The sequence below is a fragment of the Arvicanthis niloticus genome, chromosome 1 (assembly GCF_011762505.2).
Source record: "Arvicanthis niloticus isolate mArvNil1 chromosome 1, mArvNil1.pat.X, whole genome shotgun sequence".
Taxonomy (NCBI): Eukaryota; Metazoa; Chordata; class Mammalia; order Rodentia; family Muridae; genus Arvicanthis; species Arvicanthis niloticus.
This window is the reverse complement of record NC_047658.1, coordinates 72,556,703-72,584,545: the sequence shown is the minus strand read 5'-3', so window position 1 is coordinate 72,584,545 and position 27,843 is coordinate 72,556,703. Positions and strand designations below refer to the sequence as shown.

The window sequence follows — 27,843 nt, the reverse complement described above, 5'->3', positions numbered from 1 at the left end:
GCTGTGCAGAAGTTTCTTAACTTGATGTGATCATGTTTGTTAATATTTAGGAATATTTCCTATATGAGTGGAGTCTACTTTGGAACAGTTTATGCCTCTATCTTGATGTGTTTTTTCTGTATTTTCCTCTACCAGTTTCAATATTTCATATTTTATGTAGTTTTCTATCCATTTTGAGTTTATAATTTTTTCATAAACTAGATTTATTTTCATTTTTATATGTGGATACCTTAATATAACAGGTAGTGTCTGCCATTTTATATTTACCAGCTCCTCCTCTTACATTTTTAACTTCTCTTACTTCTCCTGTAGGTTTCATAAGAGCAAAGATCTCTGCTTTGTCTGGTTTTAGAACAGTGCAAGATGTAATCCAAGTGGGCATTTAAAAAACAATTGGACTCCACTGAGTTCAGAAGAATTTCTGCTTTCTTTATCTCAAGGCCTACTTCAGATATGGCTTATGATTTTAAAATTTCTATTCCCTCATGAATATTGTACACACACTCCTTACATTCTTCCAGAGAATTGCTTCCAAAGTATCTTTTTGATATGTCCTTGTAAATCCTTAAATTTCAGATTTCAATCAAAACTGGGTATAGTACTACTTTTGAGTTATCAGCCATAATAATATTAAATGCATTATTTTAATTTTTGCCCATGTTCATGTTTTATATACATATTGAAAGGTTTATGGAAGATAATGGTATATATTTATTAATATTTTAATTTCTATAACATTATGCAAGGGCAAACACTAAAATGCACCTACAGTCATATGTGTGCTGATGAACCAAATATGTTGAGGTAGAAATTAGTCATTTAAATGAGTCCATTGTTGGAAAAATGTATACAAATGAGTTTACAAGCTAATATGAACTGGCTCTATCACATTGGTCACATTGGTGCCCCAGTGTTTGTGAGATACCTAGGGCATCCATCATATATATCACTATGCTGTTTACATGTCTAAATTTCCACTATGCAACTGGAAGTTTAGGATTTTGGCTGTCTCCTATATCCAAATTGTTTCCCTTTATAGGAAGCAAGTATTTTGTGCCTGGTTCTATATCAGTTACTTATCAGATGAATCATCAATCAATCTTTAGTTTATTGGTTGGTTAAAGAAGACATGTAAGCCATTTATACATTTATATAACGTGAAAATTTATGGAGTACCATCAGTATCTTGATTTGATTTGACTGTGATGACAATAACATATATTAAATTCTTAATGAACCATTGTCCATTATATAAACTATTATAATATAAATTTCTAATGAACCATTAAGAAACAAAGCAACAGCCTCACCTCAAAGATTCCTTGCATTTACTTAATGGTCTCTTCTGGACCTAGAGTTCCAATTCATTTATCAAACAAAGAAATAAATATTCCCAATTTCCACAACTTTCTTTTGACTATTACTTGCCTGAACCTTTTTATTCTTATCATGTATATCATGTATTGTCTCTGTTTACAATAAGCTAAGTAGTTTTGAAAAAGCTGAGTCATGGATTCATAGTGATGCACACTTCTTGCCATGGAGTATCTCTCCTGGGAACATTTGGTAAAGTGTGCATCACAGACCATGGTGTCTAGGATGTGGGAGTCATACATCAAACTATCACCTCTGATCCATGTTAGATGTATGGCCTGAATGTCTCTAGACCTTTATTTAATCAACAGTATATATCTTAATTGTAAATAGTTACATATTTTTGTGTTGTTTTAAAGGAGAGGCAGAATATGTCTTGTGAACCATTTGAGAAAATCTAGTCCAAAACAACCAGGAAATGGCACTTTGAGCAATAGTTTTATTTCTTCATCATTATTCTTTACATTTCCCTTATTATACTGTAAACCTCATGCAAATCAGAGCAAACTTTTAACAGAAAACATCCAAATATTCATTAAACCTTGCTAAATAAATTGAAAACTCCCATATCTAACGAGGAATTTCCGATCACATTTGCTTTTAGAGCATGAAAATCACACCAGGATTTTCAAAAGTTGAGAGTACTTTGTGTTCATTTTCCAAAGAACAAACTAAGAATAGCCTTTCTGATTTGTTTTGTTTTCACACTATAGATGATGGGGTTGAGCACAGGGGGTAATAGAAGGTAAACATTGGCCATCATTGCATGGACTACTTTGGGTGCTGACCGACCATAGCGATGCACCAGAGACAGGCTAAACATTGGGATATAGAAAATAGCAACTGCTCCAACGTGGGACACACACGTGCTGAAAGCCTTATGTCGTTCTTCAGAGGAGGCAATAGTGAGGACAGAGCGAATGATCAGTATATAAGACAAGACAATGCATGGAATATCTATCCCTGTGGTGAGAATGAGATCAACTAGTCCACAGATGCTATTGGCTTGAGTGTCTGAACATGCTAACTTAATCACATCCGGATGATAACAGTAGGAATGGGAGAGGGTATTCCTTTTACAGAAAGAGACAGGCTTAAGGAGCAAAAGTAGTGGAACTATTAATAATAGAGTGCGTGTTATCACTAGGAAAACCATCTGAATGATTCTAGAATTAGTAAGAATCATGGTATATCTAAGAGGGTTGCAGATAGCTACATAACGATCAAAAGCCATAGCTACCAGCACCCCAGATTCTGTACATGAGAATCCATGGAGAAAAAACATCTGAACAATGCATAAATCTAGACTAATATCTTTGGCCTGAAACCACAGGACTCTCAAGGTGGTTGACATTGTAGAAAAAGTCAAACCCAGGTCAGTGGCAGAGAGCATGGAGAGAAAATAGTACATAGGTTCATGCAGACTATGCTGGGTCACAATGATAAAGAGGATCATGCTGTTGCCAGAGAGGGCGGTGGCATAAAGACAACAGAAGGGGATGGAGATCCAGCCATGAGCAGACTCTAAGCCAGGAATGCCAGTCAACAAGAAGGTTGGTAATTTCGATGTGAAGTTGCTTAGGAATTCTGTGTTGTTCTGCATTTGTAGCATTTGCCTTCACACTGTTCACATCCTAACAAGTAACAAATTGTACTGTTTTAAAAAATGTTTAAGCCATTTTCTGATTAGAAAAGCTACTCTAGGAAACAAACACTGTTGCTCAGAAAACTAACATTTATTAATCTAGCAATTAAAATTAGAGACATTAGAATATACAAAGTCTTTTATCCTTAAACCAAGAAACTATAATCCCATAGTCTTATACACTTTCACTTGTATTTTTATATTTTTAGGCTTTTATGTTTCACAGAATTTTGTGCATAAATAGTGATTTCTAGAAATGCAAAAAAATAAAAATCTTTCAATGTGACAGACTCAGTTCTTAGAACACAGAAAAACAAGCACATTTAATTTTTAATTTGCCAGTCTTAAAGTGAACAAGAGAAACCTTCTTAAAGACTTTATTTCTCTGGATTGGTCCTGCAGTTGTGACTCTCCAGATGTAGAACTCTAGAAGCAATTATTTGATCTCACATTATGGTGAATAGAAAAAAGAGTGGGTTATTAAAAGGAAAATAATGAAGACAGAGTATTGTGAAAATTCACAGGAAAGATTTTGTTTCCAAACCATGAGTTACCTGAATGCTTTATGAGAACTATTTAAAAAAAGAATAAGTGCATAGTGTAACGCTATGTTTGACAGCAATGATGAAGTGCTTGAGCTGCCAACTCTAGTCAGCACTGGAACATTCAAATAAAGTTCAGAGTAGTTGGTGACCTTGAGAAAGGCAGGTGCCCTAGCTGCACTGAAGCTGACAATCAGTGGAGGTGGATTAGGGAACAGATAGAGAAATTGTGGTGGTGCTATAGTTTGTTTCATTTTCAGAAACTTAGCAGTTAAGGCAATGACAGAGATAGAATGTGACAAAAGGAGTGGAATTTACAAAAGAGAAAATTTAAATAATTATACAAAATTATAAACTGTGATTATAGATACAGTAAACTGATGAATTTTAGATAATAAATAAGAGAATTCATTAGATACATAGAAGTTTGAATGTGTCAGGTGGTTGAGCTCAGCACAGAAGAGTGATTAGATCTTAGAAAGATGAAGTTAAGCATTTTTTATTGACATTAGGGTGTGTCGAGCAGTAGGCTGATCAAAAGTCATTCCAGAAAAAATTTAACTCAATTAATACATATAAAAATACTTATAATTCTCTCAGGGAATAATGAAGTGTAAATTTTGTTTTTTGTCCAAATCAGTATATTTTGGCTTGAGGACAAGGTAGAAGATACAGTTAGACAGACAGATGATTTTGCAGGCATGTTTAGGATTTATTCAATTAAAATTATAAATTACATAATTAATTTTTAGGATTACTAAAATAAAATAGTGACAATATTCCTTACCCTGTTAAGGTTTTCAGTCAAATTTGCTTTATGCTAATAAATATCATGTAATCTACTTTGAATTAACCATGTTTTCTTGCTTTCTTCTTTTGTAGTTAAATCATTAATTTCATCTCCGAGAGTAATCATTACAATATTCAGCTACAAACTGTTTGATAATATTATAGAGGACTCCAAAGATATAGTAGAATATATAATTACTTGAAAATTCTATAAGTTTGAGTATTTATGTGTAGGTAATAAATACGTACAAAGACAACACAGTGAACATTCTTAACTATCTTACCAGGGCCTTGTAGAAACAGGAACTTTCTATGTCTTTGCTAGTAGAGACAGAACAGGCTATCATGCTGGGACCTCTGGGTCTTTTAGTAAGTTTGAACTGAACTGTGGGATTATATGCAAGATGTGAATCTCTCTGGGAAAACTGACAAAGAACAAATAATACATATAAAAATGTAAGGTTTCACCACTGAATCCCAGAAGGCTTTAAGATACTAACTCCAGTGAACAAAAGTACCCAGGAGTCCTGGATGATAAACAAAGTGAACCAAAGCATTCGTAAACAGTTGACTCTATATTGATGTACTATTTCTTGTGTCTTCTGTAACACTCATTGTGAGTTCATATGTGCACTGCTTTGTCTGAAAAACACATTTTTTTTGTCTTTATCAACTTTGACTCAATGGCATTTCCTCACTCTCTTCTATAATAATTCCGGTCTTGTGCAGAAGATCTAGATCTAGATGTTGCATTTAGGACTTAGTCCTCCATTATCTCTTGTTCTCTAAATGCTAAAAAATGGATCTTTATGCTAATTTCAATCCACCACAAGTTGAAACTTCTGTTATGGGAAGTGATAAATGCATTAATCTATGGGTATAGCAATAAACAATAAGCATCATTTTAATTATATGTTCACGTAGCAGAACAATTTTGGGTTCTCCTCTAGGACTTATAACATAGCTGGCCACAGGTTCTTGGCCCCGATAATGCTGCCAGGCCTGAGTTCTATCTAGTGGAGAAGATCTTACATATGTTCAGAAAGCAGTCAGTTACTCCCATAACATTGGACCACTATTGCACCAGTGGGTATAGCTTGCTAAGGTAGTCATTGTTGTTGCTCACAAAGTGCAAAGAAGACTAAGATTGTACTTAGCATCTTCTAGATCAATGAAGCTAGCCAGAAGAAATAAAACTTCAAGAACAGCACTCATTGATTTTCATGTTTCATGACTCAGATATGTTGTGTCTTCAGCAATAGAGCATGATAGATTATAAGTGTACAAAATTGTGGTACACAATGTGATACTTTAATACATGTATACAAGGTGTGAGATCAAGGCAATCAGACATTCTCTATGTAAAATCTTTTCTTCTATTCGTTTTGATGTTTGGTGTTTTTTGATTAAAAATAAGAATAAAATATAAGACTAACTTGACTCTGGGAATAAATCATGACCATGAAATCATTCATATACCTAATCTTTCAAACTGTGTACATACTTAAATACAACTGCATCTAGTTCTTAAAGATATACTGCACAGAGCAAATACAGATTAACTATCAAAACAACTGTGGAATTATGTCCTTAAGCAACAATTTTCTTTCACTTAGAGAGGATGAGTTATAATGGTCCCTAATACAACAGTGCCCTGCTGTTCAGCCTCTAGGCCTTCACTTACTGTTAGCCATATAATTAAGAAAAACTATTTTTATAAACATTTTATCAGTCTGCTTCCTGGGCAAATTGGTTGCCACAATGTCTTGTTGGCTAATCCAATTGATTTTGGGATGGAGATAGGACCTGATTGACTTGTTCATTTTATCTGTTATCCTAAGGGAAAAATGAGAAAGAAATGGACACTCTAGCTCTTTGTGGTAAAAAAAAAAAAGAAAATAAATTTTTAGTAGAGTAAGCTAGCTATCAATAGAATGCAGAGCATCTGAAAATATAAGAAAATAAAATGGAGGTTAAACTTCCTGTAAGCTGTGCGCTCATTAGTTTTCCATCACAGTGACCAATCATGAAGCAAAAGCAAACCCTAGAGGAGGAGGGTTTATTTGGTTCATACTTACCAAGTCTTACTGTTGAGGACCTTGAGTGAAGCTGAAATATAGCATGAGCAGCTGGTGGAGAAAAGCATCTTACCAAATAGTGAACAGAAAGCAGAGATGGAAAGATGAGAAGGGAAGGGACCATAGAAGGTTACTCCAAGGACAGTATCCCAGTGACTCTCTTCATCCAGCTGTGTTCTACCTCTGGAGAACAGGTCTTGGACACATGATCCTGGTGGAGACACTTTATATTCCAACTAAATCTGGAAGAGGTGATCTTTCACTGACTGAGCAGGGACTATAGTTTTAGTTTGACATCCACAGAAAACCATTAGTGTGGAGATTATCCTTGTTGTTGTTTATTATATAAAACTGCTTGCTGATTGCTATGGGTCAATTGACTCATTGTCTGTTTCATTATAGTACTATAAAATTCATATATGGTGTTATCATACCATCATTTTTTTTATCTTACCATCTTAACATATTAAAATTTCTACTGAACTGATATAACAGAATTTTTAAAATGGAGTAATTATCCAAAATGAAACAGATCTGGATTATAACTATCAATCTCTCTAATGATGAACACATTTCCACTAAATGGTGTATGTAGGGATACTATGAAGGGCACAACTATTTGTATTCCTACTCTTAGATAAATCTTCTTCAATCACATTTTAATATCACTCTATGTGTCATGCTTTCTAGGTATGAGTATTGAGTTGAGATCTTCTTACTTGACATGTAATATCAACAGAAATTATGTCATGTGATCACCCTCTGACACATAGATGCAAACACTGTTGTGGAATGCAGAAGCGAAAAAAAACTTTCCATGTTTCTTTTTTCCTTTCTCATATCTACTAATATTTCTGGATTTTATATATTGGTTCAAAGTAACGCTTATCAGTGCAGTTTTAGATTTTGTCTTTTTCAATCAAAATAAATATGTTACTATAATCATCACAAAATCTAGACTATGAACTCCTCTATGCATTGTCCTAAGAAAAGTTTTGTGTATGGTAAGATTATGATAAAGTTAACGCATTAAAACAGTACTCAAAATTAATACCCTCTTTCATGCCATAGATTTCTGAGCTTTTGTCTCCAACAGCCCAGTGAGAACTTATTTACTAAGCAATATTGCAGAAGTGTCTTTAAATATAACTTGACAAGTTGAGGTGAATTTTGTTATTGATACTTTGTTGGTTCTTGAATACTAAGAATGAAAAACTTAAAGTTAATGGTTTTGTCATAGGGAAACTTCTCATAAAATCTCTGTACCACTCTTTTGATTGAAACAAGAAAGACATAGTTTGAACTGGACCAGTGGTTCTTGCTGGGTCAATTCCAAGACTCTAAGGAAGGAGGACCAGAGAAAATTAAACAGTCAAAAGCTGGAGTCAGGAGGGCTACAAGAGCTTACAACCCAAGCTAGATATATTATTAGCATCATTATTAGGAATTATTAGTACAGTATTATTAGGAACCTTGATGTCAGTCCCTTGCTGGCCTTGTCAAGCATAACTTCATTCACAAAACAAAAGTTTAGTACTCCTTGTTCCCATCCACAGGATTCCAAAGGACCTTTGGACCTATCTGGCCCCGAGCAGTGGTTCAATGGTAGAAAGAACCAGAAGGTTGAGACTGAGCAGAATGATGAAAACCATTCTGAGAGTACAGAAGCTAACACAATAGGAGGAGAAAGATTTGAGCATAGCAAGTTGGCATAGAAGCAAGAATCTGTACTAAATACTAGGTAAAGTTTCTCCAACTACAGTACTACCTGTGTAACACCTACTGTTGTACTGACAATATGAAATGCAACCACAGAAGAGGACATGAGAACCTGGTTAGGGTCTGAGGGGCAAATATCAGTGTGAGCATGGTCACTAGTTCACAGTAAGTATCTGACAATCTGGTTTAGATAGATGGGAATCCAGGAGAACATGAAGATAATGGCATTGCATAGTAAAATTTGTGTTATTGCTGCTGTTCTTAGCCAGACTGACATTGTTTGAAACAAAACATTACACTGAGGAGAAAAATAAGGCTGTGTCTCCTGAACATCTGTAGCCACCAGAGAAACAGAGAAGATGAAAGAGGCATGGAATGAGTGAGTCAGGTGTAGAATTTGATTTTGCAGACTGAGAACCAATTAAATGGCCAACCATGGATTAGGTAGCAAAGCTCCTCCCTTGTGAAACTAGAGAGAGCAAAAAGAATTGAAGCATTCATAGAGCTACTTAGCAAACATCACATCAACAAATAACAAAAAAAATTAAAAACTCGGAGTGTGAGGGGATAAGTAGAGTTAGGCGATAGGGACACGGAAAGAGGGAGAGGTATGCATGGAAAGTCATCACAAGTAACTATGAAGAATACGTCATAAAAAACTTATTTTTTGTAAATCAATAAAATTGAGAGTAGACCCAGAGTTAGGATACTTCCTACCCTCGAAAGACCCAGAGGTAGATGTACGTGGTAGGTGGTGAAGGTTATTCACAGTGATGATAGCAGATAACAGATAGCCGTGAGACTAGCATTTGAGGGGGAGACTACCCTTTGCACAGACTGAGTAATGAACATATTACTATTGACATAGGCAGAAATTGTGAATAACAAGTGAGTATGAAGTTATAAGGACAGGAAACCACTAAACACACTCAAATTTCTAAATTGAACATAATGAAGTTTGTCTATATCTAGTATAGTCTAGTTTAGTCTATTAGAAATATTTATAAGCCATGAATCGAGATTTATATATAAAGAATACGCATTTCTTACGTGGGACTTCTAGGTGGAAGTTTGTCACAGTAAATTCTGTATTAACCATTAACCACTGTAAAATTTTGCACCATAAATGTTAATTACAACCAGAGTAAGAAATCAGTTTTGCACTGTGTCTTTGGACAGGTCTGAATATACCTTGTATTTACACACACGCAGTTAAAATAAAGAGGTACTAGAAAAATTAGTAAACTCAAATTAATAAAATCAAAATAGAAAGAGAGGAGGATATGATTTATTTGCTTCAGTCAGAGAGTCAGAGAAAAAAAGGGAGGGAGGGAGGGAGGGAAAGAGAGAGAGAGAGAGAGAGAGAGAGAGAGAGAGAGAGAGAGAGTCAGAATCCTTGATCAGGGGTCAGATCTAGATCAGGTTCTTTCTTTTCTTCCCTCTCCTTGAACACAAGGTTTCAGAAGAATTCTTCTGACCTCATTTGGGATTTCCTGGTGGAAATAGTAAGGGATCTTTCCATGTCCTGTGAGCTAAACTGGAGCTCCTCAGAACACACTGTAATGGTCTCTGCTGGAACTTTGTGCAAAATCATTTTCCTATTCTTTTAGAACTTTCATGGTTCATGTCTATGCAGATGCTATGTACTCTACTTCACACCTCTTTCCCATTTGAAGATAAATTAAATCTGATGAATTAATTAAAACTAAGTTTTGTAAGAGCCAGAATAGCCACAATTTCTTTTTTAAATAATATTTCTTGGTTTCAATTATAACTTTTGACTAATTTTTACCCTATGTCCAAAGTCCCTGTGTGAGTGGGACCACCTGTATTGCATTTTTACTATTTTTCACATCTATTTGTTCTAACTAGGTGATAAAATCTGAGCACAATGAATGGTTTTATATCCACCGTGTTTATGCATAATCAATACATTCTCACCACCCAGTGAATATTCACTCTGAGTAGTCATTCTGGTGTTCTGGGACACTTCTGAACGAATCCCTGTTAAAATTCCATGTTTTTCTGTATGATTGTTTTATTCAAGTTATATTTTCATTATCATAACAAGTTACCTGAGATACAATTACAGAGGAAGAAAGTCCCACATTGACAAGTGGATACAGAGATTAGGAGTTGCTCACTTAGCTCTGTTGCTTTGAGCCTACTCATCCTGGCAGGAGTGTCTGCTGGAGGCCTGGTCACTCCATGCCAGCTGGGAGGGAAAGAGGAATAGTGAGCTGGCATCCCCAATGCCTCCTCAAATATTACACCTCAGTGATAAAACATTCTTTTTGGGTCCCATCAACTTCCATTGCCTTCCAGTACTGCCAAAGCCCTGTACTAAGTGTCCTTCATTAGTACACACAATTTTCTTTGTCTTTAGTCAATGGCAAAATTGCAAATATATTGAAGAATTGTCTTAAAAGTCTTTTGTAATTTATTATTAGCAAAATACTTTATTTATTACTATTAGTAAAATATTATGCCTATTTTGTATACCTATGAGCCGAGGGTCATTTAAACCTTATCTCATCATTTTTAATAACAAAATTAAACTTCAGAAACTAAAGATAAGTTTTGAAAAATACTATTGTGAAAAACTAGAAGACGTGAAGCCTTATTAACCACAGTCAGTATTCTTAGCATTTAAGAGTCTTTATTAAATAAGCTGTATTGGGCACAGCTGGAACTTTGTCTGAAATCGTTTCCCTATTCTTTGAGAACTCTCAAAGTTCATGTCTATGTAAATGCCAAGTACTCTATTTCACACCTCATTTTATAGTTAGTATGATGAATGATGGAAGCTAAATTTATTTTCTTTAAATTTAAAAACATAGCGATAATTCATCACATCTTTCTACACATAAAATGGCACTTGGTGCTCAATCACATTTCTTCATTTATTTTCTTCTCCCCCTCCTTCCTACTTTCATTTTCTTCTTTCCTTCTCAGTCTTTCTTTCTTCCATTTCCCCTTTTTCCTTCTCTTCCTCCCTCACACCTTCCTCTCTTCTTTCATTTTATTTTATTAGGATAAAAAAAATTTTATACAGTCTAGTCTAGTCTCAAATTCACAGTGCTCCTGCCTCAGATTCCCTATTGCTGTAATTTTTGTCATGTGCCATGACACTCAATTCCTATAGGATGATCTGTATGACTTCTGTTGATTTTATAGATCAGGTTTTAAAAATAACTTTAAACATGTGTCTATTTATAAAATAATATTTTTGGTAGAGGCTCCAGATTGAAGAAATATGTATATTTTTAACTGTTTGATAAAATGTCTAGATTTATTTAAAATTGTGTGAGCTTCTATTTGAATCATGACAATCAGATAAAGTATTTACTGATTTAATCGATGAAAAGTCTCCAGATTTGGAAGTCAACAACATGGATGAATTTGTAAATGAATTTGGTAATAAACTTTTATCTTTCATGAGGAATACATCAGGTAAGTCTGTATTATATACCATATCTCTCAGATCTCTGGCTGTGGGTACCATGAAATTCATTCTTTATTGTTCTAGAAGGTTTTCAGCCTGTAGGCTAGCTGTTCTCACAGGGATGACCTTGTGATGTTAAGTAAAAAGCCTGTGAACTGTTTTCCATCTGTGGCAATGTTAGTTGTGGGTAAATGAAGGCATGATAGCTAGGGTCCCTGGTTCATGACCTTTTCCCACAAAACCCTCTGGTAACCCTGTCCCGGATCTGTTTGGTTCTAACTCCATATATGATAGGATTGAGCATGGGAGGGACTAGAAGATAGACATTGGCAAACATGATGTGCACAACTCGGGGCACATGGTGGCCAAAGCGGTGGGTGAGGAATGTGAAAAGGGCTGGGATATATAAGGTTAAGATGACACCAATATGAGAAGCACATGTACCAAAAGCTTTGAGGCGAGCTTCACCCGAGGGCAACCTCAGCACAGCTCTAAGAATCATCACATAAGATACACTGATGACAATTATGTCAAAGCCAACCACAGAGAAAGCCACAAAAAGTCCATATGCACGATTGGCTCTGGTATCAGCACATACCAACTTGAGCACAGCCATGTGCTCACAGTAGGACTGGGGAATGACCTTGTTGGGGCAGAAGGGCATCCTGGAGATCATGAAGCAGAAGGGACTCACCCACAGCAGCCCTCTCACCATTACAGCTGCCCCCAGTTTGATGACTACGGATGTGGTCAGGATGCTGGAATGTCGGAGTGGGAAGCAGATAGCCACATAGCGGTCCAAGGCCATGGCCATGAGCACCCCAGACTCCACAGAAGAAAAGGCATGTATGAAGAACACCTGGATGAGGCAGGCATGATATTCAATCTCATGATCATGAAACCAGAGTATTGCCAGCATTTTAGGTTGTGTGGAGGAGGACAGGACTAGATCAGTAGTAGCCAGCATGGCCAGGAAGAGGTACATGGGATCATGCAGCGTATGGTCAATTCGGATTATGTGTAGAATGGTGATATTTCCAGTCACTGCCACAACATACATGACACAGAATGGAAAGGCAACCCAGAATTGATAATTCTCCAGTCCTGGGATTCCAAGCAAGATGAAAAATGTAGAGTGGGAAGAGATGTTACTTGAAGCCAACATGAGAGAATGCGTCATATTTCCTGTTTGGTGAAGTTACTCTGCTCTCTGAGGATTATAACAGTCAAGACATGAATAATTATTTGCACTTGTGTAATATCACAACTTTATTCAATAGTAAATTGTAGTAAAATCATCTTTTATAATAAATAATAATTTGTAACATAAACAAGGCTACCTAATATTTTTTTTAGTACTTGTAACATTTAAAATATTAGAACATGTCAGAATCAAGGGCAATTATTTCCTAAAGACAAAATATTTTCCTGGAAATAGAATCTACTGAATGAAAACAAGCTTGACAAATTAGTTATAATCAACTTTTTCATCTTCTCTTTGACAAATTACTTGGTCTTCCTTTCACACAGTTTCATTCATCTCTGAGCTGAGTCATTTGAACAACAGTAGTTCATGATAGGAAGGATGAATGAAATAAGGGACCACAGTAATTTCTTGTCATATTTAGCACAGTTATCACCTTGATTCTAGCCTAGAGAAAATGACATAATATATTTAACAAAAGTCTTAGACCATGAGAATCTTAGGCTTTGTGAGTGATCCATACTTTTTATATCAGTGCCTTCCTCTGTTACATTGTAAGAGTAGGCACACACAGCATGTTCTTTGTTACATTATAACAGTAGGCACAGACAGCATGTTGGTGTCTGTCTGCAGCTATGTTCTGAAACAGACTTGCTTATACAAACTCAACTTCACTTTGATTTGCAGACTACAATTTATTCATGGATGTCATGAATAATAAATTACATAACAAAATGGCTTTGAACCTGACACTATTTAGCATATTTCTTCTTGATAAAAAGAAGTTGGGTCAAGGTATAGTGAGTGAAATATCAAGTAAAGGCCATTATTCACATGCAACAGACCCATTAACTGACTCTCAATATCATCGACTGGAAACTTTGCTCATAGAATCCCCTCATTCCTACTTGAGCTATGCCATTTCTCATGCTAGAAATTATGGAGGAATTGATTGAGTGCCATCCTTTACATAGTCTTGAATAATGCACTTGTTTTTTCATGTCTGAGCCCTCCAAGGAATGCAACTTGTCACACACACACACAGACACACACAGACACACACGCGCAAGACATAGGTGACAGGTGATTTGCTTCTTACCGAACATCTTTCTCTTTTTCTTAGTTGTTGCTGCCCTGTGCTTGTGTTTGAAAGCCTCACTTTTCACCTCTTTCATTACAGCAACACTCGGGCAAAAACAGTATCCTTACTGTCTCCCTTAAAAAAAAATGTTTGCAAACTAACAATTGTTTTATTTTACAGGTGTCTAGTATCCTTAAAGTTCTTCTTCAAGATCAAAGAGTCCTCATGTCTTTCTTAGTCCCCTTCATTTATAATGGCTGAGAGCAGTGGGGCTCAGATTTTAGAAGTCTTCTCTACACCACAAAGTTTATCAACCTTCCTAGCTTATCATCATGAGATTGCCCGAATACTCCTATAAATTCCTCAGTGACAGTTCAGATAGGAACATCATCTGGAACTCAGGGCCTCTGCTCTGCTTCCATTTACCAGATTCAATCTCCTCAAATAGTACCACATTTTCTGATTAAACCAGATTTCATCCTTTTCTCCCCAGTATGTCACTCTCACTTTGTGGGGGAAAATAGATTAAAGGTGACTTAAGCAAACATACTTAGATCATCTTCATTCTGGCCCACAGTTGCTGGACTAGGTGCTCAAGGCATGTATTCTCAATGTGCAATGTTATTTCTGATCAAATGTTGAGGAGGGATTACTATTTTTTGAGACCTTTCACTAGAGCCCCCTAAAAGTTCATTTTTCTAACTTATGTAAAATTTCTGTGTCATCATTTATCATGAGAAATAAGAGCTCAGAGCCATTAAATGATCTGTCAGTGATCACATCTAAAATTACTGTCTGAATATATGACTTTTGGACCAGTGCTCCTATAGGAACACAATGTCTGGCTCTGTTGGCAATGAGTAGTTGAGAATCCTGCTTCACATGGATTGCGCCAATTGCTAACCCGTTATAACAAATGCAGATGTGCAGAGAACTTAGAAAATATACTGAATTAGAGAATTTGGACTTGGGATTCTTCTACTTCCCTGACCCAGAGCCACACCAAGCTCTAGGTGCTCTCTTTTAGTATATCTGAAAATTTATTGCTTTCTCTGGGATCTCTCTCTCTCTCTCTCTCTCTCTCTCTCTCTCTCTCTCTCTCTCTCTCTCCCTCTCTTTCCCTCTGTCCTTCCTTCCCTTCCTTACTTTCCTGTCTTTTTTCTGTTCTTTCTCTCTACTTTTCTTTCCCTCTATCTCAGTAGGGTCTTGATATTACTCCATAGCCTAGCTGGCCTCATACGCCAGAATACTGGAACTTTAAGAATGTAACGTCATGCCAGGCAAGAAATAACATTTTCTCTGGCTTCTTACCATTACTTTGAGCAGAGAAATCACTTACTGACAGTTTGTTAATTGGGGACACACACACCAGTGTTGCAGAGCTTAATTGGAAATCCAGTATTCCTCCACTCCTCTATCTAAATGTTTTCCAGATCCAGAACTCTCATTTTAAGAGACATGCCTCCGTATTTCTCATTCTATTCTATCTGCTCTGACTTTATACTCTCAGTATGTATTTCTTGGAGCAGCACCAGAAATAAAGAAATGACCTGAAAGCTACATTTAATATAAGAGCTGTGATCTTCAACTAGTGTCTGTTTCTTCCTAAATTTTTTTTCATGTTCTATGGAATCTGTTGTCCTCACTGATAGGAATTCCCATCTGTTTTCCTTTCATTCTTAGGACCTGAACACATTAAGATTTGCAAGTACAAGCTATGCTTAACAGACAGGTATTTGCTGATCCTTTGTCATTTTTGTTACACATGGAAGCATTTCCTTAGGAAAAGAACAGTTTATCATCTTGCTTTGGTTTGAGAGAATTGTGCATTTCTTAGACAAGAGGAAAAATACATATAATTTTCTTTTTACCCACGATTCCTTGTTCCTCTATTCTTCTATAACATATACTATTCTTATTTTTATATAATATAACTATTATTAGCATACTATATATTACTACTCAACAGAAGAGGAAATAAAGTTATACGCTTGTAAGTGAAAGGGTGCTGAAATTTTGAGTCTCACTGTGGACTATCTGAGCCTAAGTACAGAGCATGTGAGATTCACAATCATCCTGTTGCTGGAAAACATCTGCCTGGAAATTATCTTCCTACCTTTCTAGGTCTGACACAGAGGAAGCCATGATTCTTCTCCCTATGTCATAGTGTAGCTCAGTGGATCTGGATTTCTAGACAAGGTGCTCCCATCAAGCCAGTGCTCTCAATATGGTACATCACTTTCCTTCTGGATTCTTGAAGAGTCCATGTGTCCCACTGATTTATGAGAAGGAAAAAATATGCCTTTGGCAAAGGGAATAATTCACCATGAGTTCTACTATATCTTTGAACAAGCTGCATATGGCTAAAGATGTTGTGACAAGCCCCTGGTATTCAGCCTTGTTTGGAGACTTTGGGTCAGGATCTATTTAAAGAACTGTGTGGTCTATCTGTTCCCCCAAGCACTGATTCTTTTCTGTTTCCTATATTCACTACCTCATATTTACAATAACTCCAATTATTCCCTCTGAGACTAGTAGCTAAAGCTGGAAGCATTAACCCCTAACTTTACTCTCTTAAGTATATACAGGAACACAAAAACAGGTTTAAGTGAATGCAGAAAAAGGTGTGTTATTAAGATTACATAAATTAATAAAGCTTATTCTTATATTAAAACTTTGTATTAAAATATTTATGGCTCTCGTTTAAGGTATATTATATGCAACATGAAAGCTCATTGATACTTCACATATATTTAGGTATAACAATGAGAGGTATGCCTGTAAACATAAAAAGCATTCAGATGTATGTTAGCATATGTGAATATATGTGAAAGTGTTGATAATTACTTGTTTTAAGTATGTATAATTAATGTAACACTCATTCTACAAATTCATATTGTAGAATGCACTGCCTTTGTGTAAGTACATGCCTACTTACATTCTTGATAGTCTGAAATGGCAAATCATGATGTACATAAGTATATGACATTATTTTAAAATAGGGCCATTTTGAAATGATGATGATGGTTAGATAAAGCTCTCAGAGTCTAATGAATTACTAGTCCAATATGACTGAAGTTCTTATCTAAACATAACACCATATGCACATGTCTATGTGCACACACACACACACACACACACTGTGAACAAGAAGGCATAGATTAAGGTGTTGTCCCTATAAATGCAGGTTTCCATCAAACTATCAGAAGCTAAGAGAGAAGGACAGAAGAGACGCTGCTTCCACAAAACCAAGAGAATGAACCACATGTACCAATGCACTGATAATAGATTTGAAGCTCTTGTATCTATGACAAAGAGATTTCTGTTGTTAAGCCACTAAGTTTGTGACCCAAATAGAAGTTGGGGTTGGACAAAAGTCTTGTATCAAGAAAAAAGATGATGGCTTAATGATATTCCTACTTTCTGGGATTCCTTAGTACTTTCCAATAAATAATAAGCCCTGGAGTTGCTGAGATAAAAAAAAATCCAAAGATTAAAGAATGCATTGAGGTAGCTAAGAATTATAAAAGTGGGTTCCAATGATGCTTGAATTGGCATTAAAAAAAAAGAGTTTGCTAAATTGTAAAAAAAAAAAAAAATTATAAAAAGTATTATACTTAAAGCTAACTTTCTCACAAAAAAATAGCCTCTGTGTCTACACTTGGCAACCACAACATCTGTGCCCAGAAAATAGCATAGGATTTGCTATGTAAAAAAAAAAGAGGGGGGGGGGGGTACTTGCTCTCTTACTATCTAGGTTAATTTGCCTTTGTGTGCTCTGTATTTAGTTTCTATTTCTAAGAGTCAAGGGGCTAAGACCTTAAAATGCAGATGATCAAAAGGGAACTTAGGGTAAATGATTAAAATGTTACATAATTTCAGGAAATAGCTTGTACAATTGTAGTAAATAAAAGACTGGGCTTTGGTCTGTAAGAGAGAGCAACTTGAGCAATTACAGAGCTGTCAGTGCATCCATCACTGATCTGAGTCATTCTTTCAAGGCTCCCATTCACTTCTCAGGACTGTCTTCAGGCTGAGGCTGGACCTAAGCATTCCTTGGTAGAATTGCTGCGGTGGCTTACCTATACTTTCATATCATCTGAGATTAGCAATATTTTGACTTCTTCCTTTCCATTCTCTTCATATCATCTGAGATTAGCAATATTTTGACTTCTTCCTTTCCATTCTCTATCCTCTTGATCTCCTTCAGTTGTTCTTTTGCTCTAGCTAGAACTTTAAGTACCATATTGAATAGATAGGGGGAGAGTGGACAGCCTTGTCTTGTTTTGAATTTAGTAGCGCTGCTTTGAATTTCTCTCCATTTTACTTAATGTTGGTTTTCAGCTTGCTGTAAATTGCTTTTTATTATGTTTAGGTATATGCTTTATATTCCTCCTCTCCTCAAGATTTCTATCATGAAGGGCTGTTGGATTTTTCAAAGGCTTTCTCAGCATCTAATGCATGAACATGTTTGTTTCTTTTGTTTTGTTTATATGATGGATTACATTATGAAATTTTGTATGTTGAATTATCCCTACATCTTGATCATGGTGAATGATGTTTTTGAAGTGTTCTTTGATTTAGCTTAAAGATTATTTTATTGAGTATTTATGTATTTATGCTTATAGTAGAAATTGGTTTGTAATTTTCTTCATTGAATGTTTGTGTGGTTTGAGTATCAGCATGACTGTGACTGTTTAAAATTATTTGGAAATGATTTTTATGTTTTGATTTTGTAGAATAATTTGAGGAGCTCTTCTTTGAAAGTCTGGTAGAATCATGTGTTAAAATGTCTTCCCCTAGGTTCTCTTGATTTTGGAGAATTTTAATAACTTCTTCTATTTCCTTGGGGTTGTAAGTCTATTTAAGTTGTTTATCTGATCTTGATTTACATTTGGTAGGTGATAGCTATCAAGAAAATGATACATTTCTTTTTAGATTCTATGAAGTACGGGCTTTTAAAGGATGACTTCATGATTCTTAGAATTTCCTCAGTGCCTATTACATCACCCTTTTCTTTTTGAAATTATGATTACATTTATTCCTTACCTTTTATCATTCCAAATTTTGCATATACCTCTCCAGCCTCTCTTTCCTTCAGATTCATGCCCTTTTATTTCATTGTTATCAAATGAAATAAAATATATATTTATCATATCTATAGATAGATAGATAGATAGATCTATCTATATATGTATATGCATTATGATGTTACTTATATGTATGTTTTCCAGACTGATCATTTGACAATGGACAACTAATTAATGTGCTCTTCTGGCTAAGTGATGGAGAGACTTTAGGCTTTAGTTGGCTTCTTAATTATAAAGGTATCTTTTATTTGCCTGATGCAATTTTCATCTTGAAGGCTTACTCTTAAATAAGCTAATCCTTTCTAGTTCTTTATAAACTCTGGCTGACTGATTCAACTCAGCTCTTCTGGCTCAAACTCCTCTCCAAACTGACTGATTCAATTTGGCTTCTCACTGAAATGGCCTCAAACTAACTTGTAATTTGTTCTAATCTTCTAGCTTCCTCTTATTCTCTGGCTTCAACTGCCTCTGCTGACTTGCACTGAACTTTATGAATTCATGAGTGAACTTAACTCCACTGATCTGCACTCACTGAATATGCTTCCAACTGACTGAACTGATTCAACACCACTACACTGAACTCAACTAACTGAACTAAAGAAAATTCCACTCAATTGAATGACTATCTCCCTGCACTGCTCTTAAATGACTTTTCTCCTAAGAGTTGGCATATCATATCTCTGACTTATTCTGTCAAATCTTTCCCTTATTATTGCCTGCCCCTCTCTGAAGTATTACAGGTGTGTACTAAGGTCATGTCTGCATTAAATCCAGGTTACACAGACCTAGAATGTCTTTGGATGTGATCAGAGCACCCATGTTGCTGGATTAAAATTCCTTTACACTGAATAAACTCCCAAAGTAAAATCGCTTCCTTCTGTTTTATTTCCACTCATATCTTTTATTCTGTTTATTGATTTATTGAATTAGCTAAGATTGCCAGTGCAACATAAGTTAGAATAATATAAAATATTGGCCAATCCCATAGAACAAACAATAATACCCACCAACCAGACCCCCTCAGATCTCCCAGGGACTAAACTACCAACCAAACAGTACACATGAAGGGACCCATGGCTCCAGCTGCATATGCAGCAGAGGACGGCCTTGTTGCACATCAATGGGAGGAGAGGCCAATACATTGTCTAAGCATATCGATTCTCACTTTAATCAGTTATTATGATTTGAATTTAATTGGTCTCCCCTACTATGAAGCTCCATGAATGCCCTATACCACCATGAGAGTTATCCTGGATAATGTCTTCTTTGTAGTTCTTTTACAAGTTTCACAATGCCATGAGTTTGCACCTACATAATTAGACAGCTGACTTTCTACCAATGACCACACTATGGTCAAGCTTTTTAACCCTTTGTGCTCACTCTTGACTAGAGATCCATTGATAAGTCATACTTCTGAGCAATTATACTGAAAGAATCAATTAAATCACAGTAATGTCAATCTCTTCTTCTTTAGATTTGAGTATGATATATAAGTTGTGCTAATATTCCAAGGAAACATAGTTTGGCTAGAAACAAAGGATAATTTCTCAGAAAATCCACCCAGATCTAGTTGTTTTTTATCTTGACTATGACTTAAGCACAAATGTCTACTTCTAGGCTGGGATATTCTTTCTTAATTCTTGTTTTGAGTAGTATCTGGATCTTATAAAAATCTTCTTTTATTTCCAAGTGACTCTGATCTTTCAAAGGAAAGTCTAGACAGGCTCTGACTATATACCTTTATGACCCTTGTTGAAAATGCATCTACCAACTCTGCTGTCTTTATTTTCATTTTCATACATTTGTGGAATATATTTGAAACTTCAATGGTCTCCTTAGGAAATCCCAGCACTCCCTGATTGTCACCTCTTAAACACTCCCTCCTACTGTGTCTGTTCCTCCTTCCTCTTTAGCTATCAATTTTCCCATCAATTTCCTGTTGCGGACTGAGATGCCCCACGCTTGGGGGCCAAAATGTTGAGAACTGCTCTATCAATGTTGGAACCCGCACTCCCAAAAGCCTTGGGGGCTAAATTGTTAGGGCCGGACTGCCCCAAGCTGCTCCAGTCCACAGGTTGGGGTTCAGCAAGAGAGAGAGTTAAGATGGACCCAAGGAATGCAGACCAGACAGAGTGTGATTCAATCCTGTTTATTCTTCAGTCTCTCTCCTTCTCTCCAAGTCCCTAGTTCTAAGTCCTTAGTTCCTAGCACCAAGTCTCAAGTCCTAATTCCAGTTCTAAGTTGCTAGTCTCTTTCCCAGTTCCAAGTTACCTGCCTCAAGTCTCAAGTCTCAAATACCTCTTCCAAGTTCTCTGTCTTAAGTCTCAAGTGTCTAATTCCTAGTTCTCTGATCTGAGAGATCTGATCTGTCTTCTGTCTGCCTCTCACCTTTTATATGTCTCACTTCTAAGTCTCGCCTTTAAGTCTTGTCTCTAAATCACACCTTGAAGTCACACCCTTAAGTCTCACACCTTTAAGTCTCACACACCCAAGGGAAGATCCTGGGTATCTAAAACAAGATGTTATCAGAGTGTACTCAGCTGTTGTAGGCTATTGTAAACAAGTCTCTTGTCAGGGTATATGGCTCAAGATGGCTGCACGGATGATAGCCACCTTCTGTCGGCTCCCCACAATTTCCTTTTGCCCTTACACATGTTTCACTGAGATTCTGATATTATCCTTCCTTTTGTCTATCTCTGACACATTTTCCCCACCTTGGCTCTTAAGCTCTCTGTTGCTACTGTAAATTCTAAATTAAATTCTAAATTAAATTATTTAGAATTAAATTCTAAATTAAGTTATTTAGAATTAAATTCTAAATTCACTGGAACCCTTGGGAGACTCATGCCTCGCTACAACCAAAAAACGTGCTAACAATCAAGTGAGACTCAAATTAGGTGAAACTGAATATTTACCTTCATTGACATTAGAAGCAAGCAAACAGCTGTTATGTATCCACAAACATCACTTAAAAGGTAGTCCAAAACCTCTGTCTTAATATGCATTGGGTGTAGGAAACCGTGGTTAGCGGTGATATATTCACCATTCCAAGATGGCGCAGACATCGTGTCCTCTCCACTAGTAAACAATTAACTGCGCAGCTACAAAGGCAGAAAGCCCGCCAAAGTCACTGGCCAATCCTGAGGCGTAATATTCGGTGATGAGTGAACAGCCAATCAGAAGTGAACACATCACTCTAGGGTATATTTAAGCTGTGCCTCTTCCTGTCTTTGGCCCTTCCGCGCTCTTCCACGTTTGCTGATACAAGTAAAGCCTCGCTGTGGTGATACCCAAATTCTGCCTCTCGTGTTTCTCTTCCACAGGTGGAGGGGACATGGGAGGTGCGCACAACAACTGGTGCCAAAACCTGGGATTCCTCAGGATTGGCCAGTGACTTTGGTGGGCTTTCTGCCTCTGCAATTGGGGACAAAAATTATGAAGCTCTTCTCCACAAGTTCAATTAAGCAATATCAGCACAACCAAGCATGGTGGTTTGTACCCATAATCTCAACCCTTGGGAGGATTCAAGATCATCAAGAGTTCAAAAGACAGCATCCAAATTAACAAAATCAGAAATGAAAAGCAAAGCATAACAACAGAAACCAAGTCCTAGAAAAACCATTCTCAGAAAATCCACCCAGATCTAGTTGTTTTTTATCTTGACTATGACTTAAGCACAAATGTCTACTTCTAGGCTGGGATATTCTTTCTTAATTCTTGTTTTGAGTAGTATCTGGATCTTATAAAAATCTTCTTTTATTTCCAAGTGACTCTGATCTTTCAAAGGAAAGTCTAGACAGGCTCTGACTATATACCTTTATGACCCTTGTTGAAAATGCATCTACCAACTCTGCTGTCTTTATTTTTTTATATTTATTTATTTATAAGAAACCAAGGAACTTTTAAAAATATATCAGATCCTACTACAAAAGCCTGTACTCAACAAAACTAGAAAATCTGAACAAAATAGACAAGTTTCTAGACAGATACCAGGTGCTAAAGTTAAATCAAGATCAGATAGACCGTCTAAACAGTTTCATGAACCTTAAAGAAATAGAGTCATCAAAAGTCTCCCAACCAAAAAAGCCTAGGATCAGATGGTTTTAGTGTAAAATTTTATCAGACCTTCAAAGAAGAACACTCCTCCATTGCTGGTAGGGACTGCAAGCTTGTACATCCACTCTGAAATTCAGTCTGGCAGTTCCTCAGAAAATTAGATACAGTACTACCTGAGGACTCAGCTATTCCACTCTTGGGCATATACTTAAAAGATATTCCAACATAGAAAAAGGACATATGCTCCACTATGTCCATAGCAGCCTTATTTATAATAGTCAGAAGCTGGAAAGAACCCAGATGTCCCTCAACAGGGGAATAAATACAGAAAATGTGGTACATTAACACAATGGAACAGTACTTGGATGTTAAAAACAATGACTTTATGAAATTTGCAGGCAAATGGATGAAACTAGAAAATATCATCCTGAAGGAGGTAACTCAAAACACAAAAGAACAAACACACATGGTATGCACTCACTGATAAGTGGATATTAGCCCAAAAGCTCACAATAACCAAGATACAACTCACAGACTATATGAATCTCAAGAAGGAAGACCAAAATATGGATGCCTCAGTCCTTCTTAGGGGGAGCAAAATATTTACAGGAGATAGAGGGTGGAAGGAACTTGGGAGAAAGAAAGGAGGGGAGAGGAAAAAAGGGGGACAGGATCAGATATTGGAGGAGATGGGAATAATATACAGAGGGTCAGGAATTTGAACAGAAGTGTGTAGCAATGGGGAATGGGGAACTGGGAGTAGCCACCAAAAAGTCCCAGATGCTAGGAAAGCAAGAGGCTCCCAGGACCCAACAGGGAGCACATTGGATGACATACCCAACAAAGGAGAGGGAGAACCTCTAGAGACCATATCCAGTGCTTAGATAAAGCCCTGGGTTGGGAGATGGGGCCACCCACTCACCTCCAAATATTTAACCCAGAATGGTTCCTGTCTAAAGGAGATATGGAGAAAAAATGTGGAGCAAAGACTGAAGGAAAGGCCATCCAGAGACTGCCCCACCTGAGTATCCACCCTGTATACAGACACCCAACCCAGACACTATTGCTGATGCCAAGAAGTGCTAGCTGATAGGACCCTGATATAGCTGTCTCTTGAAAGATTCTGCCAGAGTCTGACAAATACAGATGTGGATGCTTGCAGCCAACCATTGGACTGAGCGCAGGGACCCCAATGGAGGAGTTAGAGAAAGGACTGAAGGAGCTGAAAAAGTTTGCAACCCCATAGGAAGAACAAAAATATTAACCAAACAGGGCCCCCAGAGCTCCCAGGAACTAAACCACCAACCAAAGAGTACACATGGCTCCAGCTGCATATGTAGCAGAGAATGGCCTTATCTGGCATCAATGGGAAGATAGGCCCTTGGTCCTGTGCAGGCTGGATGTCACCCTATAGGGGAATGCCAGGGTGGTGAGGTGGGAGTGGGTGTGTGGGTGGGGAAGCATCTTATAGAAGCAGAGGGAGGGGCATGGGATAGGGGGTTTGTGGAGGGGAAACGGTGTTGGGGAAAAAAAGGCTGTGGGTAGTTGGCTGGGAACGCTCTGGGTTCCTCCAGCTGGAAGTTGGGCCCGGCTGTTCATTAACTAAAAGCCTCTCCCTAGCTCCTCACGGTTCCTTATAGCAGCACAGCCCCAACACACGAGGAAGCCCTTGGGTTTCCAAAAGTGGTTTATTCACATGGCGGATGGTGGACGGATCTGGATGCATACCCCCATAAACCCAGGATCGACCTGAGTTAAAAGGGGAGGGGAGAAGGGGGGTGGGACTGGGGAGGAATGTTTAATGGCTCCACCTCTGGCCTTCAGGTACCTCATTAGTATGTAAATCTCTCTAGGGCCTGTTTGCCCTCCACCTGTGTACCTGACTGAAGGATGAAGGTGGAATGGAGATTAGACCTCCTGTTAGGCCCAACAAAGCTGGAAAGGAGATAACATTTGAAATGTAAACAAATAAAACATCCAATAAAAAAAGAGTTCAATATGATCCTCACTACATAGTGTTGTTAAAGCCAGCCTAGGCTATATAAACTTAGTTTGTTCCATTTTTGTCAGAAACACAATTTGGATTAGAGTATAAAGTAGAGTAAATATGAGATATAACTTGTGGGGAAAAAAATCTCACGGGGGGTGGGGGGGAAGGGAGTCCGGTGGCGGGGTCTCCGTAACACCCTCTGGCCTACATAGTGTTTTCTTTTGACTACAGAGTCACCCCTCTTTTTATGAAAGAAAAGAGAGTGGGATGTTGGGCCTTGGATGAGGTAACTCCATTTAACCTTCCACCTTCAGTCATGTAACACACAGGTAGAGGGTGTGATTAACAAGTCTCCACCTCCAGAGATTTAAATATTAATGAATTATCAAAAGGCCAAGGGCATAGCTAATTAAGTTATTCCCTCCCCCTTTCCCCTCCCTAAAAAAGTCCTGCTCCCTTGGCTTTTGGGGGGGAAGCACATACCATCTATATCCACTCAACATGCCATGAACAATAAAGCTTTGGAAAACTGGACTCCACGTGTTGCCTGGTCTCTCCGCCAGAATCTCAGCTTTTGGAACCCTGGAACCTTGCTGATGCAGCAGCTGGCCCGCCCACCGACAGGTGCGTGAATGTGGGACTCTCCTTGGCAGGGAAGCCCAACCCCCCCACTCCCCGCCCCCCCCCCGCGAGATTTTTTTCCCCACAATAACTTTTATACAAACTAGTAAATTTTTATTAACAATTTTTATAGACAAAACTAAATACGTAAAGTATGTTGTCTGTTTATATCTAATTATAAGTTTATGATAAGAAGAGTTTGACCTTTGAGAGGCTCTACCCAGCAGCTGACTGAGACAGAAGCACATACCCACAACCAAACATTGGACAGAGGTTGGGGGCCCCATGGAAGAGTTACGGTAAGAACTGAAGGCCTTGAAGGTGATGGCAAGCCCATAGGAAGACCAACAGTGTCAACTAACCAGGACCCTTGGATGCTCCAGGAGACTACCAACTACAGAGCATACAGGGGCTGATCAGAAGCCCCCTGGCACATGTGCCCCAGAGGGCTGTTTTGTCTGGCCTCAGCGGGAGAGGATATGCCTAATCCTGCAGAGACTTGCTTCACCAGGTTGTGGAGATTTCAGAGGAGGACAGCGGAAGGGAGAATGGAGGGAGGTATTCTTAGAGAGAGGATCAGAAAGTGGGAGGCACTTGGGATGTAAATAAAAAAATAAACTAAAAAAGAGAGGGAGAGAGATAGTTGTACATCTAGAGGCTGTTTGGGCGCTATTGCATGGCACACTGGGATCCTAGAAGGAAATAAAAAAGGGGGGGGAATAGTGAGAACAGAGGAGGCTTGATGGGTTCTGTCTATTGATGGTTAACTATTTCCAATGACATGGTCCCAGGGTCATCTTAAGGTTTACCTAATGGAAGTTTTCATTTCTTGTAAGAATGTTGTGCTGAGTTAGAATCCCCAGAGCTCTGTGGACTAATTGGGAATCCTTGGGGAGACAGGACTAGACATTGAAGAGACGATCAACTGCTGTTCTTGCTCAGCAGTGAAGCTCTAGTGACTGCCATGCCAGTTGTCCCTTCTCTGTGTGTCCCACTATCTACCAACTTACTATCAAGCTTCCTCACAGACAGGGTTCCAATTTTACTTTGTATTACCTCAAGCAAACAGCCTTTAATTTTTGTCTGATTCAAGTTTCAAAAGCTATTGGTCTAAAGGCCAGAACCTCAATCTTTACAAAAAAAAAAATCTAACAGTGTTTTTAAATGCTTGCTAGAAGTCCAGAGTTCTATTAGCTCATGGAAATCAACTAAGACCTACCCCCAAGTCATTGAAACACACAGAAAGAAATCCAAATCCAGGTACGTGGACCAATCTTGAGACAAAACTGCTAAGGGATAAAGAGGCGTAACTGATTTACACTTTAACAAATTATTTAGAATTTGGATACTGAAAACACAGAGTTTGCTTGGGTGAAAAAGCAGTAAGAATGAATAAGAGTTCCTGGCCTCAGTAGCTTGCTCTCACTTAGCATGCTTCTCATTAACTTTAGGTCTTTGCCTCCCAATTTCTATCTCTTGATAAATGAGAAAGCAACTTTACAATAACAAAAATATGACTAATAACTCATGACATTTGAGCAGCCTTGTGACAATAGATTTTGTGCAAATTCTACCCAGTTATTTGATTTAAACACAGAGGCTACCAAACTGAAATATGACCTCACTCATTCACCACCAGTGCATATAACGTCCGTTTTAATGGGATGCTGTCAATCTGGAACAGGGAGGCAAAAGTATAATTGGTGATGACTGACATTGTGGTGCTGGTGCTCGCTTCAGTGGGTTTAATCATTGGGCAATTTGAGAATCAGCCTGGGTGGTTTACATATAGAAAGGCTGGAAAGATAAACAAGCACAGTACTCCAAGAAAAATAAGGCTGTGTCTCAACTCCGTAAAATATGTCCTAGGTTCCCCCTCAAATTAAAGGAAAAACTCTACATCACTTAGAAATATAAGTTCTTGAAAAATAGTTGAGCCCTATAGGGTTCACTTAGAACATTTCCTGAAGCAATAGTATGTATTACTATTCTTGAACAATTGCAAGTGAAATTATAGTAAATGATTATCTTTATCTCATCCTAAATTTATTCACATGATCTCAAAGTTTGTATTGCTGCTATCATAATAAATATATCAGAGGTAATTCAGTCTGGGAAACTTTTTGCTGCCTGTGCTTTGATACCAAAATAAGCATTTAAAAATTTGTTTCTCATTTGCTAATTATTTATATAGATATATTTTCATTTA

General features: G+C 37.5%; 2 protein-coding genes across 3 annotated transcripts; both read right to left on the bottom strand.

The window, feature by feature from the left end:
* Positions 1-1,793: 1,793 nt before the first annotated feature.
* On the bottom strand, positions 1,794-4,709 carry LOC117694413 (olfactory receptor 51F1-like). The gene is made up of 2 exons (XM_034485319.2): positions 4,635-4,709; positions 1,794-3,008 (listed from the first exon to the last, which is right to left on the bottom strand). The coding sequence occupies exon 2, from the start codon at positions 2,984-2,986 to the stop codon at positions 2,027-2,029; it is 960 nt and encodes a 319-aa protein (XP_034341210.1). The 5' UTR covers positions 2,987-3,008; positions 4,635-4,709; the 3' UTR covers positions 1,794-2,026.
* Positions 4,710-9,979: 5,270 nt separating this feature from the next.
* On the bottom strand, positions 9,980-16,332 carry LOC117723599 (olfactory receptor 52R1-like). Of its 2 annotated transcripts, none has more exons than XM_076911197.1 (2): positions 15,994-16,332; positions 9,980-12,802 (listed from the first exon to the last, which is right to left on the bottom strand). In XM_076911197.1, the coding sequence occupies exon 2, from the start codon at positions 12,770-12,772 to the stop codon at positions 11,813-11,815; it is 960 nt and encodes a 319-aa protein (XP_076767312.1). In that variant the 5' UTR covers positions 12,773-12,802; positions 15,994-16,332; the 3' UTR covers positions 9,980-11,812. The 2 variants fall into 2 exon arrangements, with proteins under 2 accessions (XP_076767312.1, XP_076767320.1); XM_076911205.1 differs by lacking the exon at positions 15,994-16,332 and adding an exon at positions 13,896-14,030.
* Positions 16,333-27,843: the final 11,511 nt, after the last annotated feature.